The 20,850-nt window shown below is 42.3% G+C and overlaps 2 protein-coding genes across 6 annotated transcripts in view; one reads left to right on the top strand and one right to left on the bottom strand.

Moving 5' to 3' along the window:
- LOC113212887 (homeobox protein Hox-B2) overlaps positions 1-6,077 on the top strand; it is a gene marked incomplete in the record, with an annotated part of 72,399 nt that extends 66,322 nt beyond the window's left edge. The window contains 1 exon segment of the mRNA XM_052264361.1: positions 4,724-6,077. Coding sequence (XP_052120321.1) covers positions 4,724-5,383 — 660 coding nt within the window.
- Positions 6,078-6,580: 503 nt separating this feature from the next.
- On the bottom strand, positions 6,581-20,714 carry LOC113214039 (serine/threonine-protein kinase 10). Of its 5 annotated transcripts, XM_052264323.1 has the most exons (23): positions 20,562-20,714; positions 19,157-19,553; positions 18,912-19,076; positions 18,555-18,753; positions 18,340-18,470; positions 18,014-18,232; positions 17,825-17,929; positions 14,725-14,809; positions 14,541-14,650; positions 14,003-14,453; positions 13,651-13,861; positions 13,451-13,575; positions 13,213-13,361; positions 13,098-13,131; positions 12,960-13,025; positions 12,351-12,877; positions 11,818-12,249; positions 11,459-11,722; positions 11,242-11,355; positions 10,944-11,159; positions 10,730-10,865; positions 10,544-10,647; positions 9,842-10,259 (listed from the first exon to the last, which is right to left on the bottom strand). In XM_052264323.1, exons 2-23 carry the CDS (start codon positions 19,316-19,318, stop codon positions 9,909-9,911), a joined length of 4,356 nt encoding a protein of 1,451 aa, XP_052120283.1. In that variant the 5' UTR covers positions 19,319-19,553; positions 20,562-20,714; the 3' UTR covers positions 9,842-9,908. The 5 variants fall into 5 exon arrangements, with proteins under 5 accessions (XP_052120288.1, XP_052120283.1, XP_052120272.1 ...); XM_052264328.1 differs by lacking the exon at positions 9,842-10,259 and adding an exon at positions 6,581-8,346 and having other exon boundaries at positions 12,960-13,131; XM_052264312.1 differs by having other exon boundaries at positions 12,960-13,131.
- Positions 20,715-20,850: the final 136 nt, after the last annotated feature.

Here is a 20,850-nt window from a genome sequence, read left to right as displayed (position 1 = left end):
GAAGAAGAAGAAGAAGAAGAAGAAGAAGAAGAAGAAGAAGAAGAAGAAGAAGAAGAAGAAGAAGAAGAAGAAGAAGAAGAAGAAGAAGAAGATGATGATGATGATGATGATGATTCCGCTGCCTAGCAGACGGGTACTCGGCGGATCGAGGCTAAGAAGAGAAGCACTTCGTCAGATACCCTTCTCCCTCCTTTCATTCCCCCACTCCTCCCACTCCTTTGCTTGCAAGAAGCATCTGCACGGCACTGCAACATAGCAACACGTGATGCCTTGATGCTGACCGGAGCTCAAGTCCATCGCACCGAGACGAGTTGGGCTTAAAATACCATCAGCCCTGCGATGTGTGTGTGTGTGTGTGTGTGTGTGTGCACCATGGACAGACGTGTCGCGGTCGCGGCTTCGCTGCATAGTCTTCGCCGTAACTCGCGATTGACGCTTTCATTGTTGGGTGGATGAAGGCCATTGTCCTATTGTCTATGGGAAGTGCGTGCGTGCGCGCGTATGTGGTTATGCACGTGTGTGTGAGATAGAGAGACGGGGGTGCTTTACACAAATAGAGCTAGAAAGGCTAGAAAGCTCTTTTGGCTATTTAAGCTCGAATTCTAACATGACGGAGTATAATTTGATGTTGAGAGAGAGTTTTTTTTTTGGGGGGGGGGGGCAAAAGGCCGGCCGGCCGGAGAGGAGGACCAAATGCTCCTCTCTAAACTATTTACGCTATATATCCACCCGGCCGCTTCAGGGGCGGGCAGGGGTCCTCCTGCGTACGCAGGGTGGGGCGGCACGGGCCGAGGCCGAGGGTGTGCGGGGGTGGCGGCTGCTGTGGAGGCGGCGGTGGCGAGGCGCAGGGCGGCACAGGGTTAGGTAGCTTGTTACCATCAGAGCCCCCTAATAGGAGCGCGAGGAGCAGCCCGTGGCGTGGGGTGGCGAGAGGGACAGAGGTGAGGAGTGAGAGAGACGGCGAACGACAGAACCAAGCTCCCACCCTCCTCTCTCTCTCCCTCTCTCTCGCTCTCTCCCACGGGGCAGACTCTGATCCTTTCCACTCCACCCCACCGAGCAGTAGTAGATCAATATTGAGTGAGTCAAGTGGCTTCGGTGTTTGTCTCTCACTCTGCATCCTGTCAGTATCTAACCTCACTCTCTCGCTCTCTCTCTCTCTCGCCCTATCTCTCGCTCTCGCTCTCTCGCTCTCCTTCTCTCTCTCTCTCTCGCTCTAGCTCGCTCGCTCGGTCGCTCTGTCTCCATCTCACACGCACACACACGGCCCCTCTCTTTCCCTCACCCAATATACCCCACCTCTCCTCACACCTGATGCCGGCCGACCAGCCCATCAGAGTTTGTCGGCGCTGGCAGGGGTGCTTTGTGACCCTCCCCCCCCCTCTTTTCTCTTCCTCTCTTTCCCTCGGCCCGGCCCACTGGCAGCCAGGAATCTCAGCCTCCACTCAGCCTCCCCTCATCAACCCCCTCCCCCTTTGTCCCCTCATCACCCGCCCCGGGCTTCCCTTGCTTTTGACGAAGAGAAAGAAGACGAATTAATGCTTTAGGCTGTGATGCTTTGGATTTCGATCGCCCACTCCACTCCAAAGCGTTCTCGTGCTTCAGTCTCTTGAACAAGAAGAGAGGGAGAACGCGGGTATGGGGGAAGGGGGTGAGGACGGGGAAGTACGAGACGGGAGGGGATGGGGGTTAGCTGGCCGGCAGCGCCTAAGTGTTGACATTGCAATCATCACTGCGACCACACGATTGTCGGAGCAGGGGTTGACACTCCGTCCCGTTTACTCGTGGCCGTAGCCGTTTCATTATAATTATTATTAATACCACGACCGCATAAAACCTCCCGGCATCATCCTTGTGTGTTCATTTTATCGATGACGACATTATCGTCCACCACGCACGCATCTTCTTGAGCGAGCATGGGGCTGGAGCCGGCTAGCGCCCCGGGGGCCGAGCCCCCTGGAAGGTGGGCCGCATGTCCTTTAATAGCGGCGTGCTCACATGCGTGCGAGCGTGCCGCCTCAACACGCCGTACCCCGCCCCGCCCCGCCCCGCGTCCAAGCGAGGCAAGTCTTTTGATTACCGCAAATAAAACTACTGAAGTGAACTGAGCAGCGAACACGGGGCGGGGTCAGGAGAGGGGTGAGTGAGGGTGGTGGTGGGTGCTCAGAGCAGAGGGAGGCGGCTGCTGCGGTGCTGGATGAGAATACGGACAGAGCAAACCAAGTCGGTGTCTACAAGTGTGTGGGGGGGGGGGGGGGGGGTCGATCGTTGCCGGGCTCTCCTTTTGATGGGTCACTCAACCAACAGCCTCTACGAGAGCCCCTGCTTAGCATCGTGATGTAGTTTTGTTGGTGAAGGATGCAGAAGCAGGCCTGCGTTGGCTTTGCATACCTTGCGACCATGCGTTTCCTTGTTTCCTTGCGTGGCGCTCCGTCTTTTCGTCCGTAAGGCGCCATAGCCCCTGCAGCCCTGTCGAGGATGCAGTCCTGCAACACTGCAGCGCATTCGCATTCATTCAAGGAAACGCCCCGGCTCGATCATACTGTGGAAAGGACGAATAATGGCGTATAAAGTTCTGGAAGAATGGACAAAAGCGCCAGTGCGATAGTACTTGCTTGAAATTTGACAAGTGAACCTGCTACTTATCGTGTGAGATTACTCTGTTCGCTTCTCGTGTTATCTTAGTATCTTTCAGAAGAATAGCAAACATTGTTCTCAAATCAAATAGTAATTTTTTGTCGTCGTCGTCGTCGTCGTCGTCGTTGTTGTTGTTGTTGTTGTTGTTGTTGTTGTTGTTGTTGTTGTTGTTGTTGTTGTTGAAAACTTGTATAATAACAACCCTGGCCGAGCCTGGCTCGGTTCCGGTCCTCCCTGCTCCTGGGGTGTTTCTCTTTTCGTTTCGTGGAACCGTTTTGCAGAGATGATTCAGTGGCTTAATGAAGCGACCGAACAAAACGCGCGGCGGGGTGAGTTGTCGGCTCAGTAGGCTCGGGGCGCGGACGCCCCGCCCCGCCACGCCACGCCACGCCCGGCTCGGCTTTCGTGTGACTGTGATGCGCACTTCAGCTTTCATCCGCTTTCATTCAAGCTCATCGGAGCGTGACATGGCGCCATCCCCTCTCCCATCCCTTTCCCTCTCCACCCCGCCCGACAAGCACTGGGCTGGCAGCGCCCGGCCCGTGGGCCCGGCCCCGCCACACTCCATCCATTCCCCAACCGTCCCATCAAATCGATTACCGTGCAGCACGTGACAGAATGTTTGTTCAGTGGATCATTCCCAGACCAGGCCACCCTTTGTTTCCACTTTAAAGCGGAACCCGACCCGCGGCCGTCCGCGCCCGCGACGCCCACGAGTGCTACGGGCAGGGGAGGGGTGAGCTGGTAGGAGCTGGCGATGATGGTCGCGACAGCTCTACATTTACCCTGCGGCAGCCCTTGCGGCAGCCCTTGCAGCAGCACGCCCGCCCGCTAGCGCGCCCCGCGCCCCGTACCGGGTGTTGCATAAAAGACACAGGTGCGGGCGGGTTTGCCTACCCGCTCTGCCCAAGGTGCCATAGCCCCTTGGGTAGGCAAACCCGCCCGCTCATAGGCGGCGTGCACAAATTATGCCGGTAATGGTGGGTTGCATAGGCACAGGCCCGCAGGCGCCGTCGAGAGCGCGCAGGATTTCGAGCATCCCCGCGGAACCGCGAGTCTCCCCTTGGAACCGCGGGGGGTGCGCGAAATCCTGCGCTTTCCCGACAGCGCCTTCGAGCCAGCGCGTATGCAACCCGCCATACTGGCATGTAAGAGCAGGGACACCCGGTACCCGCAACAGATAGGCTGCATACGTGATAGGTAGTAAAATTAGCTGTAGCACCTAACTTTTTCGCCATCCGATGCACTGATCAGTCACTACGGGTATGACATATGACATTAGCCGCCAGAACTAGAAAGTTATCTGTCCTAGCTAATATTAGTGAGTCCCACGAATCCAGCTAATGCATTAGCTTTATCAGCTAATCTTTCTTTCTTTTTTTTAAAATTCTTTTGCGCGACCGGACGGCTCATATACCTAAAAAGCCACCCCTTGCATGCACCGATAAATAGGTACCTTTTCTTTCACTTCAAAAAAAGGGCTTTGGCTGTTCCAAAGGAAATTTTGACTACGATGTAAAAGCGGGAAAGGCAAGGCCTCAACTCAACTTCCTTGTGGAGTGTACACCAGATTGCCAAGATTGACAGATTGCTTTCGGGGCGTAAAACGCCTGTAGTTGAGCAAAACGCACTAATTGGATCCTGGGTCCCAGCGAGAAATGGATGACGTCGATATCGAAATTCTGTCGATTTGGTGGACAAAATTGAGTCGATGTCGAGTCCAATTTGCCTCGATCGATGGCTATCGACCATTTATCTCGACCGTTTATCGATATTGCATTTTTGAAAAGCATGGCTTTTGGCCTAGAGCTTACCGAAGATTATTGTGGATTTCCAGGGTGGGTGTGGGTGTGCACCAGATTGCCGGAGTTGTGACCCCCCCCCCCCAAAAAAAAAATTAAGGACATTCCCTATTCCCTAGAATTAATGGAATTAAGCTTTATACAAATGGGGGCTGACGGACCACCCTGTATACCATCGTGGCGGTCACCCTTGCAAAATGAGCACCAATGACTCCTACGTGTGCAGCCCAGGAACTCTTTAAACCTCGGTCTAAACAATGTTTTTCTCTCTCTCTCTGTTGCAGGTGAAGATATGGTTCCAGAACAGGAGAACCAAGTGGAAGAAGCATGACAACATAACGAACGCGGAGGCGGCGGAGCACAAGTCGCAGCCGCCGCCGCCGGTGCCGCTCCCCGGCGCGCCCGTCAAGAGGCCCGTCAAGAAGGCCGCCTGCAGCAGCCCCGGGAATGGGCTCGGGACTTTGTCCGCGGCGGCCGGCTCCCCCTTCTCGGCCGACGAGCACTCCAACGGGTCGACGCTGCTGACTGGCGATGGCGACGCGGACGGGGACGGTTCTGTGTCCGAGAGCTGCTTCTCGGAGGAAACGCTGCCGGCGACCTGTGCCACCCAGTGCAGGGCGGCCACCACGACCACCACCGGCACCCCGCCGCCCACCGACGCGTCGCCGTGCGCGGCCTCGCTCAGCCCCGTCGTCAGCACGGCGCGGTCCTCCGCGTCGTCGCCGGCGCCCCTCCGCGCCTCCTCGCCTCCTCTGACCTCGCCCTCGCCCACTACCACCGACACCCAATTGGAGGCCGTCGCCGTCGCCACACCGGTGCAAAGGAGCTCTGTCTCGCTGGAGGCGACCTTCTCGTCGCCAGTAGCGTCCCCGACCCCGGCCACCTGCCGCGCTCCAGCGTTACCAAACACAACGGCAACACCTGCAACGTCAACGCCAAGCTAACCAGGGCGTATGCATGATGAGACGAAGGTTCGGCTGTCGTTTCGATGGCAAAGATAGTGTGAGTCATATGAGAGGAGAAAAAAAACACTCGTTCGAATTACGAATGTATGCTCTTCGAACAAACTTTTTTATACTCGTTGGAACTTCATGTACAAGTTTAAGAGTTATGTGACCTTTCTCGTGAGAATTTTGTGATGCCATTTGTATATTTTCTACCCTTAAGATTACTGTTCTTGTCTCTATATGTTTTCTTTCGTACAAGACATAGTGTTATTTTGCTGTATAAACAACCTCAATATATGGCTAGTGAATTCATAAAGTCAGTTAAAATTTGTGCCATACTGTTAGGAAATTAATATTTTGCAATTTATACATGTTTTCAAACTTTTGTTTTAACTATTCATTGAATGATTTAAATTCTAGATTTCTGAGCTGAGCACTGTTTTGTTTGTTTGTTTTTTTCATTTTCAACGTCTAAATTTCCGAAGTCAACTCGTTTTGTTTTTGTTTTCTCATAGGAATTTAATTCTTCTTCCATCCTCTTTTTCAAACAGTGATGTTTTTTGAGTGTTTTCAGTCTTCTTTCATCCATGACTGAAGTTTCTCTGTTCATCTTTGTAAATGTTCTAACTTTTAACTTATCAACTGATTTCATGCTTTTGTTTGTTGAAATTAAACTTCCAAAGTTATAACACATTTGGCCCTCATATTTTCCCAACACAAACTCGCTCTGACGCTATGCCAACTGGTAGCTGGTGGTACATCCGTCTCCACGGAGGAAGAACGGAGGATTGGTTGTAGACCAATTAGAGAATTGGTCGTGGCGGACAGAGAGCTCTCGACCAACCACCAACGATGATCTACCTGCTATTCTTCTTCCCCCATTAGCCAAAATTAAGGCCGCAGCCGGCCTCCGTCCTGGTGTAGCTACTCACCGACACAGCCACAGGCAGCCAGGCAGCTCCCAGGCTCATAAGTCGACAAAGACTCGTCAATGACCCTCATTTAACGTCAAAATAAGCTCAATCTGGGTGTGCCTCGGGACGGACAAATGCAGAGCTCAATTATGAACCCAATGGGAGCCACGATATTTGTATCCCCGGCCATAGTACGTGGCCCTTTGGTCTAGCCAGCACATTTTGAGCACATAAGGGGTGACCAGTGCGGAGTGAACAGGCTGAATCAAACAGAAAAATGTAATAATGTACCTGATTTTATGAAATACATTACAAAATTAGAGTACAATAAATATGTACATTATGAAGCAATACAAGCAAAAATTTTGTTCTCCTTCCATAACATAGTATGCCTATCAAAACAACAACCTACATCTACTCTACATTCTGCTCTTTCTCTCCCATGTAAGAAAGCAAATTACATTTATTGCTATGTCTATCATAGCATAACAATTTCATTCCTCAATAGACAATGTAAAAGACATGCCATGGAAGAAAAACAGTTCTTTTTAAAAGTGTAGGTTTGCTATAAGAACCAAGTGAAACATGACCAGGGCACTAGGTAAGAAGAGGTATATACAATAAGGATTTGACTAAAAATATACACCTTTAAAACTTTAGAGACCAACATTATTTTAAACATATAAAAGATATCCATAACTAATTTCACATGAAAAAAATATATATGTCATAATAATTAATCAAGCAACAGATTTACAGGCTGTGGTACCTACAGGTATATACAAGGATCACAAATTGTGATGTTCTATACATGAATGGATAGATGATATAAATAAAAAGTGTTAACAATAGAATGCTTTCAACACAGCTCATCCAAGGCATAATACTGAACCTTGAAGCTAATTCAGTTAAAAATTACAGATGATACGGGAGCTCAACCCATTGAATTTTAATTAACAGCTCGATCTGCAAATAACACAACATCTACAAAGAATCATGGTTGGAATTGTTTAGTACGGATGATAAAATTCAAAATTGTAATTGATCGTTTTGTGAAGTAAGTGGGGAGTGACATTTCACTTACATAAATTTCCAAACAACTGGATTAGCTTCCCACTCTCAATATCACACAGTGCATCACCTTCTATTGTTTATACATAATTGAAAACTCAGTCTTCAACAGCCACCAATACATATCACTTCTGGTTTCTCTATACATACTTTTTCAACAGCAATGTACGACATAATTAACTTCAGCTGTCAAAATAAATCTCTTAAAAACATACAAATTTGGCACACAATAAGGAAGGGTTAATTAAATGCGATCACCATCAGCTCAAGGAAATGAAAACTGTCACAATAATTAATTTGACAATCACTTGAATATATTGAAGTTAACGACCAATAGCATTAAAGATTGGCAAGACAAACATGCCAAAATAGCAGACTATAAAGCTACACAGCGTGGGGTTCATTCCATTGTGGCACATAATGTCAGTCATTTTTCCAAGTCAGTTGGGGAGGGGGGGAACCCAGGGACTCTTACAGAGGGAAGGACACCTGACCATAGACTCCTAAGTAGTAATACAGTAAATTGGGACTAGCATTCCAGAGAACCGCACCATATAAATAAGACAGAGGCCACCTACAGTGCTTGAGGCTTAAGGCAGTTCAGGACACAGACTTCTGGTATCAGTAGTTCTTGAGACCCTTCAACAGCACAGCTTGAGCATCATGGTTTCAAACTTGAGAGCGGTTTAAAGTAAGAACTTCAGACAGTAGAATCTCTTGTTAAAACCAATATGAACACAATATTCAAATATATGGATTGATGGGTAATACTTCCCCCACACATGGGGTTTTCTTTTCATTGGAAACCATATTAGTATGATCATAACATTAGCCTTCACCAGAGACTGATGATATACTGCTCCGAGTTGAGCCCATGTGATGTCCAAGGTCAGACAGATCAGATGGAAGAGGCTGGGAAGGTCCAAACATGTGCTCTTGCTCTTCTAGTTGCAAGGCAAATTGCTCCTCTAGTTTCTGAAATCATATAAAGTGTGTAAATAGTGTGCAAATTTTGCATTTGTATCTGCTCCCATTGTTTTTCTAAAATATTGCTGGGCCCAATGTTGAAGGTGTATCTAAATCTAACATTATCTCCAAATCAGCATCAGTCTGGCCCTATGTAATAATTTGCTAATGAATCCTTAACCTGGAATATTATTAAGACAAAAAAAAATCACTGAAAAGAAAAATCAATAGCTACTGTAAAATATCTGACAGAGTTCCATGCTTCACAGATTTAGTCATTACATATTTACATTTAAAAATGGGTAGAAATGTGGCTATGTGCCAAACAAGAGTGAGTGTAATTTCTATACTACAATAGGAGATGAAGAATCAATACACACCTTTTATGAAGACGGCACCTTCCACCTTAGTCTTTTAAATTTTGTATAGTTTAAAAGGAAGTTAGGGAAAAGGAAGAAAACTCCTTCCACCTCATTTATTCTTTTTTAGCAATAATTTTTTTTTTTTTTTTTTTTAAGGAAAGGGAAAGCAAATTTATCTATGTTGACAATAACAACAGTGCCCCAAAGAAAACAGAATGATAGGAGGGAACACAATAAAAGCATAAGAGTAGAATAAACAGTAAGGAAGGACAATCACATAAAGCTACCAGATTAGATGGTAGGAACGATATTAAATACACTTTTCAGTTAAGAGAAATACTAGTAGCAATATATATCTGCATTTTAAAATGAGACAAAACAGAAACAAAGTGTTTTAGTGTGTCAGAAACAAGGGGGTGGAAAGGGAAAATTATCAAAACATGACAAACTATTCAATGTCTTAGGAAAATTGCCTGCAAAAGCAAGAAATAAGCAGACAATTCCCAAAAGTTAAACAATATCTTATTTTCTTGCATGTTTTTCCCAATTTTTTCCAACTTAACTAACACTCTAAAATCTGTTTATACTACCCTGGGGTTATCAACAGAGTACAGCAAGTGATGGAAGCACAAAATTAATATTTAGTGAAGAAACAAGCAAATACCTAATACCAGCAACTAACACTAAGAAAAGCATAAAAATCCAAGAGCACTGCACCACTTTAGCTGTCTCTAGCCAAGCCTGCAAAGACACAAAAACGTTTCAAAGTGAAACACAGGGCAACATAGACTCCAGCAGAGAGAAGGGAAAACTCGAAGTGAAGGACTAAAAAAATTAAGGTAGGGAAAAATAGAAACAGAAACATGGAATGTACTGACAATGCACAAATCAAGCTAAATGTTGTACCACAACATCATGGATCATGAATGTCTCTTGCCCCCAAAAGCAGAGCACCTGAAAACAACAACACGTAAGACAAAGTAAGGGAAAGGTTGGAAAAAGAAGACGCATCATTGCACAAAGATAACCCACAATACTATGGCACCAAAGACCACAGCAAATGAGGGTCTGATTTCTTACTTTAAGAGCATGATGGTATCTAATAGTTGATTAAGAGGATTTAAAAAAAGTAAAATGCACACTTCAATGTGTTATGAAATTTAGTGAATAGGCAGTGTTGCATTTAAAACTTTAAGATTGATGCCATAATTAACTAAATGGGTTAGGTGGTGTACTAGACAAAGAACGAGAATGAGATGGTGTTTCGTGGCTGAAGCGCGATGAAGATGTAGGAGAAATTTGTCGGGAGGCACTTGAAGCATACAATGCATAAGGTCGACGGAGGATGGAAGCTAGAGATGGCGAGGGAGAAGATGGGGGGGAATAAGTGTACGGATTTGAGGTGGTAGGGAATGATGAAGAAGAACTAAAAGATAGAAGAGACATTGCAGTGGAGGATCGACTCAAGGAACGTTTGCCTGGACTGAAAGGTAGTAAAGCACAAAGTTGGCGTTTCTCTTCTAGCTCCTGGGCTTGACGATCAAATTCTCCCAACAATTGCTGTGAAAATACAATCCCAAAAGTTGTATTGAAGAAAACAAAATTGCCACATTGTAGGGAGTAAAAACATAACAAGACTAAACAGAAAAAAATCTACCTCAATAAAAATTTGTAGCTTGAAACAAAACTGCATTTTAAGCTTATTTTAACTTACGATCGAGAGAAAGTAAAGATTTTAATATTTAGGAAGCAGGAAGTAGTAGCATCATTCCTTAAAATTTATGACTGCCTACTATACTTCTAATGAAACAAAGTACATCACTAGTTTATCATAACATATTTACCTGTTTACGTGGTTTCAGGTGGGCTTTCCATTCCTTCAGTTCTCTCATGTATGCCTCTTCCTGCTCTTTGAGCTTCATTGTCTCATGTTCCAAAAGCATTTTTCCTGTTCAAAGAGAGTTGGTATCTCAAATTATAATGGACATTCATGTGTAAAATTATTGTAATCATTGATCAGAAAAACATACGTTTTTCATTTTGAAGCTGTTCCAACTCCTTAATAGTGGCATCAGATGTAGCACGTAGTTCTTCCAACTGTCGCTTGTGTTTCAGTTCAAATCGAGATTGTTCAGCTCGATAGCGCTTCTTCTCATTTTCTTGAAACTGAGGGAGAAAACATGTTAAGGTTACCAAGATATTACTACAGCTAACAACATTACACAATTCTCATCAAGTTCTGACCTTTTTCAGTCTTTCTCGTTCTTCATCAGGGTCGGAATGTGAATGTGAATTAATACGAACAGACTCACGGAACATCATTTCACGGGCTTTCATCTCATTACGAATTCTTTTGGGAAGAGCCCTCTTTTCAACTGTTTGACGTTTTAACAGTTCCTCCTCCTTCCTTATGTTCATTCTTTTGATTTGTTCAAGTTCCTTATCATGTCTGCATAACATCTGGAAAATAAATTATGAAGTGAGGGCTTAAGTTTCAACAAAATTTAATTTAAATTTGTTTTTTCAATGGAAAACAACTAACTTGGTGCCTTTGCAAAAAGAATATGTCTTTTAATTGTTTTTTGACTAACTGTTGCTTATCATGAATATGGCGCTCTTCCATTTCCCAAATTGCAGCTTCACGAGCTCGCATAAGCTGGAAAGTTGAGTGTTGAATGAAAAATAGAACAAGTGACTCAATTACACATTTGTCTTGCCAAACATGACTATGAAAGGATGGGATCTGGGATGAATCGCACCTGCTGTTTTTGTTGAAGATATTGTCTTTCTGTTAGTGCTATGCGATCTCTATGAGCATCACTAAGTCTCCGTAATGAGCCTTCGTGATTTTCATTTAACTTTTCCAAGAATGCCTTTTCTCTTTCTTCATGTTCAGCCTCCAACTTTTCTTTGCGGGCCTTGAATGTACTCTTTCTCTTATCCTTTGGCATAAGGTCCACCTCTTGTTTCAGAAGTCTCAACTCCTGTTTTTGACTTTCACGGAACTCTTTTAACTCTCTTTCCTACAAATTACAGAAAAATGTGCATTTTTGTTTCCATTTATATTAAAGATACAGTATATTTAATGAGTAAAGGAAATTATGGATTTGCTACATACCTGTTCAGCACGTATTTTCTTTGACGCAGCTCGAAGTTCACTATCCTGTTGAGTTTCAATCTTTTCAACAGTTTGCTTTTGTTGACGAATTAATCCATCTAAATCTTGGTCATATGCTCTACATAAACTATCACGTTCTTGCCCAATTTTCTTCTCTTGGTTGTCTTTAGCAAACTGAGCCTTAAAAGATAGGTCCTGGAATTGCTTCTGCTCTTGTTTTTGGAGCATCTTTAACTCTCGAAGTTCCTGCTTCCTCAAAATATGATCATCATAAATACCTCCTCCATCTTCATCATCACCATAAATAACACGACTAGTAGTGGTAGTAACAACGACACCATCAATTTCAAACTTCCTGGTCCTCTTACGGGTTTTCTTCTTTAAATTGTGAAGTATGATATCCTCTTTACTACGAGATGCACGATTTACGTCCTGCAAAAAATAAAAAGCACACATAACACAAACAAAAGTATGCATGCAGATTTCCATTAAGTCAATAAAAAATGGTTACAAAAATATATCAAATTACATACCCTACCACCATAGTCCGGCTTCCTTCTCAATACAACTTCTTCATCTTGGTCGGCAGGAGAACCTCCAAGACGGTTCTCTTTGTTGCTGCCCCTGCTATCCTGACTTATTGTAGTAGAAACACTCTCCGCATCAGAACGGTCAACAGATCTACCGACTGATGGCAAACCCCCACTACTTCGTATTGACCCATTGTCTGAATGTAAACTTGATCTTGTAGTCGTGCCTGGGGTCCTGTCTGGAGAAGGCCTCTTCTCCTGCAAAGGAGTTGACTTGGAATCTGGAGCTTGATTATCCTTTTCCTTTCTGGCAGCATTGGAAATTTTGTTCACAACAATTAAAACTTCCCCATTTTCATGGGGTGATGTTATCCCGCTAGCTTGACCATTCATCTTCTTGACAGATTGTGGTGGCAATGGTTGAGGAGTAGATCTGACATTCTCTTGAGAGCCTACATCAGTAGGATGCACAGTTGATCCATCCACCACAATCGATGTACTGCCATCAGATGTCAAATCGTCACCTGAACCTATAAATTTTATTGACATATATTCAATACAAGGTTTCAATAAGTAGGTAAACCACCCTTTTCAATTTATAAAAAGACCAACCTGAATCCCTGAATTCTTCACCAACATGGACAACTGAGACATGACTTGTGTCATGCCTACCCCCATCTGCAAGGCCACTGTCATTAGCAACAATACTAGAATTGGCAATAAACACTTCACTCTCATCTAGACGCTGACCACCAATAGCAGAGGTATTGTGAATGACATCGTCCTGAAATTGAAAAAAAGGAAAAGTTAAAATGGGAAAATTGTTTTTAAGTCCACAAGTACAGAGAAGAAAATGATGATTCACCTGTGGTGGGTACTCCAACGAATCAAAGCAATCCTCAGCAAGAAGTGATTCATTGATTCTTGTCTTGTTGGTTTTGTTAGCAATGATTACTACCTCAGATTTCGGAGTATGAACTTCATCCTCTAGCTTCTCATCACTCTTCACAATTCCTAAAAGTAGATACATGAAACTAATGCAATTATTTCTTGAGGATAAATGAAAAAAATAAACAGGAATTGGCAGTCACACACAAAGGCACCTTTAGTTTCACGAGAGGAGCGGTCATGATCATAAGCAACAGAGTGAGGTCTTGTAGTTGGGGCCTTGTTGTTGCTTTTACCATCAGAAACCACTGACCGTCGTTTTGCATTCTTATCATTTTGCCTGCCAAAAAATTGAATCAAAATGAAATGGAGATAAACTTAGATTTGTGCAGTGAAGTGAGAATGGCCTCTGTACCTGCTGGATACTTTGCTTTCTTGATGTGTTGGTCTAAGATGAGGAGAATTTTGTGAGTCAATTGGAGGTAAGATGACAGGAGGATGAGTTGTCACCACAGTTATTTGAGAAACACCTCCCGGAGGTGATGGAGTACTGCTGTCTTCTGTTTGAGGTCTTGTATTGATTGTAATTAGTGACTTGTTTGCTTCTGGCAACTGTACTGAAGCACCTGAATTTTGGAGATATTAATAGAAAATAAAATATTTGAAATGGGCTCATATTACAATAGCATTAATTAAAAATACTTTTTCAGAGACTTTTCATGATTATGAAATAACTAGTGATAAAATGCAGCAATATAAATACAAACCTAAGGTGCTGGTGCTGTTTGGGCTGTTGACATCACTTGCGACTGGTGAAACAGCACTGTTTGATGGTAACCCTGAACCATCAATTAATGGTGGGCTATCACCTTCTTTGGGTAGATTAGCTGAGGGCAAGGATGTTGCGTGTGGAACAGGTAAAGGTGCAACAGCAACCAAATCTACAGATTGTATCTCGTTCTTTAGAGTCTTTGCATCTTTAGGAGTTTTGGTTTCATGCATTCTATCTGTTTTGGTTGAGTTAGATTCCTTAAGGGGAACTGACATTGGTGGAGGTACATGGGCATCAGTGTCGTCTCTAAGACTTGAAGTTATAGGTTCTATGGAGGGTTGAGGCGAGAGTTCGGTTGGTGATCGCAGTTCTTTAGCTTGAGGCGGAGGAGGGGCTGGTCCTTTTTCACGAGAGGGTTTGCGCTCATCAGAGGGTTTGTTTGGGGCCTACAACATTCAAAAAGTTCATTATTAAACAATCCCCGATTGGAATATAATATTAATAATAGTGGGATAAAACTTCAGTCAACATACAACTTTTTCAACCGTTGGTTCTTCAGGTTTGAATTTCTTACGCCCTGGATCTTCTGTTTTGTCTGATTCTCGTTTGAGACCATCAGCCTCCTTGCCACCAGCTTCAGGTGCTACGATCAATAAAATATTATTTAGACAATTGCATAGAATTACTTAGTCACACACAACTTAACAACGTTCTTACTTTTTAACTCGTTATCACTCTTCATAGATGCAGCGTCATCTTCGCCCGTGTCCAGGTCCAGAGGAAGCCGGGAGGTGCGATGCTCCTAGAAAAGAAAACAATAAAATAGATATGTGAAACTTCATTGGATGCAAATTCTACTTTATCACTGATTTCTGGGCTTGAAGGGTAGCACTACTGCTAACACAAAGAAAGAGTTAAATTAATGTAGTTACAATGTCATTGAACTTTTTAAATTACTTAAAATGGATTAAGAAATGAAAGTTGTCACAGATAGAAGTATGCTTTTGGTAATGAGTCACTGACATACCATACCTCAAGGAGCATGGTGTGTGCCTGAGAAGGCCCAGAGAGGCATGCAGATAAGAAAACAACCAAAGAGGTCAAAACAAGGAGAAGAAAGTCAAACTTAATGCAAAGTATCCTAAAGACTGCGTAAAAATAATATTAAAGCCGCTTATAACGTTGCCCCTACTTGCTCCGATAAGCCAACGTTATATGCGGAGAACGTTCAATGCAAATATTTTCTTAAATACCGATCCGCACCCATAAATTCGCAGTTTTGGGACTAGAAACTGTATACCAGGTTGCTGATTCACGCCGCGCACTTTCGTAGTTATTCTGTACAGCATGAACGCGTTCGAACGGGTTGCCTACTCGCACGGGGCTATAAGGAGTCGTGGGGAGCGAGCATAGGCGAACCCGCCCGCATCGTTCTGCATCGCCTACGGCTCATGTCTGAACTGTCTGGGCCAAAAAACTGCAAATATTGGGATATGAATAACGTAATAAGCGGGAGACTTGCGACTGCGACTAAAATCGGACTTTATATAGACGGAATAACGTTATATGCGGGAAACCGGGACGGCTGAACGGGTCCCAGATTTTACCAAAGAAACTCATGCGCAATGTTATAAGCGGAATAACGTTACAAACGAGAGACATTATAAGCGGCTTTTACTGTAGTTGAAACAAAAGAGGAATAGTTGTTTGCACGTGAAGATTATGGGTGAATCTATTAATTTGCAGATGACTTGAACAACATTCATGCAGCAATTCAAAATAATTTCATGCATCTGCACAACTAATCCACTGAGAGAGGCTTGTCTTGTCTTGTCTTTTTTTTATACATACATTAAACTAACAAACTAAAATAAGTCAGTAGATAAAACCCTCAAACTACCTAGCTCAAAAATTTCTAATGAATGAGCCTATAGATTGCTTTTGTTGTCATTGCCATACATTAAAGAAACCAAATTCAAAAGGAGAGCAGCAGAAGTAAAACCTAACATATTGTTGCAAATCAAAACAAAAACATCAATTATCCAGTTTTGTAAATAGAGAGGAGCCTGGTTACAACTGCCATTACAGCCTTCCAGCAAGTTGTTCGTACATTGTGAGCTAGGGCATGGGAATTCAAAAAATAAACACTGATCTTACGTTTTACCTAACTTATAACAGTGTAAAATTTTCAGACTACCACATTACTTGAAATTATAACCATTGTTGAAAACAGATGGAGAGGTGGTGAAACTCTTAATACTCTGGCCACTTGAACTAATTTCGGTAACCTGTCACAGGCTAGACAAAAAAAATTATCCAACAAAAAAAAAAGAGCACATAAAATGTATGAAGCCAAATAAATATGAAAAGCCATGCCCTCTACTTGGAACAGCCTACACGGAACTAAGATCCAAACAGTAGATTTTAAAACATTTTATCTATCAAATTTATCAAAGACCACTGTTGAATAAAACAAAATCACTTTACCTCTGGCATTTACTTTTAAAAAGAAGAAATTGCAATTTGAACTTTTAGTGTGTACAGAAAAAACAGTAACAACGTGGTGCACACTAACTTTTTGATAACATGCTCTAGATACAAACTCATCATTTCTGTACATTCTATTAAGAAGTTCAATATTTTCATTCAATCATGCCTGCAGATTGGATTTATTTATAATTCCAAAAGAGGGAATTGGATACATTCATAGTGAAGCTTTTGCTTGAGTAGTGTACAGACAATGGTAAGTCTGAATACAATACATACAAAAATTTTAAAAATCACAGTAAGTAATACAATCCAACTTAAAGAACATAGTACAAGACAAAACTATAATCAATACTATGCTTGTCATGACAAAATCAAAGTAACACTGAGAAACATCAAGGTACCCACACTATGGACTCCAACTTACCAACTCGTTGATATTGCTCTCTGTTTTTTCGCTGCTTCCTACCGCGCTACATAATGAAAGCATGAAATTCAGTTCCCAACATTAGATTGGTTAAAAGTCAGAGTTTATTCTACTACTCATAATTTAATAGTGGCTTATCTTCCGGTTCAGGTTAAAAAATTGCTATTGTATTAGGCAAGGACATGCAATTACTGGAAAGATACCTCAACACATTGACGGATGAAGTAACATTATGTACACAGATCTTAACGGGAAAGACCAGTCAAAAGATCCAATTTTTATTATTTTATCTTCCAGTAGGTAAAGGGGCAGAAACTATGCCTCAAAATTTTAGAAACTACAGCAGTATGAGGATAAAACATGTAGAGAACACAGACTTGTGCCACCATTACAGAGAGTCTGGGCTCCCCACTCCAATAGCTTTGCATTTATTTTGGTTCAATCATCAAGTTATCATCAAGGAATGGGACAACTCTAGTTTATGTGATGTGCTCCTGCACTGCAGATTAACGGACACAAAATAGCCAGTATAAACTATGCTGAGTAACACACTACCATATGTTACAACAATCAAATAAATATTTCATCAAAATTTTGTATTTTAAAAATAGTAGTAGCACTTCTCAGCCTTTAGAACTCAAACCTCTCATTGCCAAGTGCTCACTGTGAGTGCTATGACAAACCCAATTCTAAAGTGATTATATGTATAGAAAAATGTACAAATGCACAATGTACTGTCACAGGGCAAAGATGCCTACAGGACAAACCATAAAGCCTGTAGAACTGTCCAAAACAGGCAAGGCAGAGCTCTGTTAAAAAATAGCACGCCTCACACAGAACTGATAGTGAAAACCCCATAGGTTTCACATGCTCTAATCTCCTCCAAGCAAAGTAAAAACTCACCTCTGCTTCTTCATCCACAACTTCTTCCTCAACAACATCAGCTTTGTACTCAAGAAGAAGATCTCGAACAGGCTTTGAGTCAAGCTCTCCAGCAATAAATGGATGCTGTAAAATATTTGTACTTTCAATATTCCAGGGAGTGATTTATAATTGAAAGAAAAAACAGCTAGACTTTACAACCCCATTTACCTTGAGCAAATCTTCTGCAGTTGGTCTGTGAACAGGATCCTTGGTCAGTGCTTTCGCAATGAAGTCATTAAAATCTTTTGTCCAACGGGATGGTTGCTCTAATTTTGGTGGGTCAGACTTCTGGATTTTAAGCAACACTCGCATGGGAGACATTTCATGATTTGGTGGTTCCATTTGAGCAAATTCTATAAGAGTTATACCTAAAGACCAGATGTCAACCTAAGAGGCAATAAAGAAAATAAAAGAGAGGGAAATTAAAAAGAAAATTGTAAAAGACTGCTGGAAAAACTAAACTGAGTACTTCAAGTAGATAGATATAATGTTACCTTGAAATCATACGGATTGTCTCTGAATGTTTCACACATGACAACTTCTGGAGCCATCCAGTATGGTGTTCCAATAAAAGTGTCATGCTTTTGAAGAGTGTATTTATTACGGGTTGAAACTCCAAAATCAGCTGATGGTGAAAGTTTATATTAGTCTTGGAAAAAAGTAAAGATTTGAGGACCATAACCATAAAGCTATCATCTACCAAACTAACCTAATTTAACTCCTCCCGCCATAGTCAATAAAACATTGCCAGCCTTCAAATCTCTGTGGATAACTTTATTACTATGCAAGAACTTTAAACCTTCACACATCTGTTGACAGACAAAAGCAATGGTTGGTTCTTTTAATGGCTTCTCAAGCTCAACCATTATTGAGTCTAGAGCACCGCCATCACAGTATTCAATAAGCATCTGCAAAAAGATATAAAAAAAACAATAAATAAATAAAATTTTACTTTAGTTCTGTTATTTGATAGTTTAGCCGTGAGACCACAATGTAACTGCTCTGTTACCCAAGAAATATAGAAAAAAACATGATTACTGGGGACAGAGGCAGATTGTGACCTTACCCAAAGCTTGCGAGCATTGAAGAAAGCTTCATGCAATTCAACAACATTAGGATGCTTGCATTCAGAGAGAATATCAATTTCAATAAGAAAATCATCTAAATCATCTTCTTCTTTCAGGGCGCACATTTTGGCAGCAGCAAGGTAATTAGTCAGTTTATGTTGAGCCTGAAATGACATAAGGATTTTTAACAGAGTCCACAAAAAAAAGGGGGGGGGGGGGTCAACAAGATGCAGAGAAAGAATACCTTGTAGACTTTTCCAAAGGCACCATCACCTAGTTCCCCGATTAAATCCCAGAATTCTTCAGGGTTGCAATCCATTTTAATATTGTTGTAAACTTTCTTCTTCTTTGCTTCATTGGCCCCTCCAATGTGGAGGACCTTTTTAAGATTACTCAGAAATGACATTCTGATAGTTCAATTCTTCTGATTCTTTCTCATTTAAGGCCAGTGATATTAAGTCTAATGTGCTCAATAGATATTGATCTGTTTACACTTGGGAAACATTGGGACAAGTGATGGGCTGTGTCTTCCTCCCATAAAGAGGAACTTGGAAAACCATGATGAAGATGCCATTAGGGGCAATGAAGATGTCAGTCAGAAGAAAAATTATAGCAAAACTGTATATCAAGGCCAGTTATACCTGTAACAGACAGAAACAAAACAAAAAAAAAACAGCTCATAAAAACATTCCAGATAACAAAATTACAGCTTAAATTAACAAACAAACAAAAATACTGAAAATAAACAGAAGAGTGGGTTCTTTCACAAATATCTACCCAACCAGCTAACCATCATCATATCAATTTCAGTGAGGACCTGACTAAGCAATAGAGAAATACAGTTCCCTGAATTGAACAATACACGAAACCAAAGCTTTATAGTAGTCATGGAAATATTGCGAACACATAAGAAGTCAGCTACTGTTAATCAGTAACTTGACTTAACCTTTATAATGCTTAAAGTAGTATAGGTATTCAACGTGGGTATTTAAGAGGAAAACCCTTACATCCACATACAACAAGAAGAGCAACCTGGGACATCAGAGCACGACATATCCCTTACACATTAACAATGACAGCAAAAAAAAAAAAAAAAGAAAATGTCATATTTACTAACTTTTGAAAAATACAAATGCAGATGAATTAGAGCAGCAATTTCAGTAACAACAATTTAAGATTGAGCATAACAGCTCAGCACATCAAGTGATTGCTTAGCTATTTCGATGACTATTTGTAAAGGATGTAGGACTTGTGAAGAGCAGATAAAAAAGTAGGCAAAAGAGGAGGAGTCAACATAACCTGGCAATCTGAATCAAGCTGTGCTGGGCAACACTATAAATGCAGTAATAATAGAGGATTGGGGGTTCCTCCGGAAACTACAAAAATATCATCGAGTAAGTGGGTTTTGATTTGTTGGACTTGAATGCAACTAGAGGAATAAAAGATAAACTACGTGCCTAGGCTTAGGCTTACAACTTGGCCGTCGACTGCAACACAGATTAGTTTCAATCTACGTTGTCGATGCAATGTATTTAGGTTATGCCAAATTCATCAAAGAAGACCGATATAAGTAACAAATCGACCTTGACACATTTTCACAACAAACACCTGCATTGTCGCCTCCAAATTCCTTTCCAATTTTCACTTACCACGCATGGAAATCACGAAATGACGTCAGAAAGGTATTTGTATGAAGGACAGCGAATGGCGTTCAATGGCTGCTTGAGCTGCCGCTGACAGCTCTACAATGCTCAGCGCACAGTTGCCTACTGCGCAGGCGCACTGCCACTTCGCTTGTTTAGCGTTTAGCTTTGGCTCGGGAGGGCACCTCTCATCCAAACTATATTTTAAAAATAGGCTTTGGTGGTTTGGTGTTTAAAAGCGAAAAGTGGCCGTCTTCTTTAGTTATTGTTCGCTCGGTTGGCATAAAGGGGGGTG

Source organism: Frankliniella occidentalis, unplaced genomic scaffold (assembly GCF_000697945.3).
Source record: "Frankliniella occidentalis isolate FOCC.00 unplaced genomic scaffold, Focc_3.1 Scaffold2, whole genome shotgun sequence".
Taxonomy (NCBI): Eukaryota; Metazoa; Arthropoda; class Insecta; order Thysanoptera; family Thripidae; genus Frankliniella; species Frankliniella occidentalis.
Note: the sequence above shows the minus strand (reverse complement) of the source record. Positions and strands in the feature narration are given on the sequence as shown.

Bases quoted from the DNA above. Each gene is read 5' to 3' on its own strand.
- LOC113214039 (XM_052264312.1), bottom strand. From the start codon at position 19,318: ATGTCATTTCTGAGTAATCTTAAAAAGGTCCTCCACATTGGAGGGGCC. The intron at 12,250-12,350 runs GTATGTAATTTG...TATTTTTTGCAG, and splicing joins AGCCGGACTATGGTGGTAGG to GACGTAAATCGTGCATCTCG. The intron at 11,723-11,817 runs GTATGTAGCAAA...TGTAATTTGTAG, and splicing joins AGAAAATACGTGCTGAACAG to GAAAGAGAGTTAAAAGAGTT.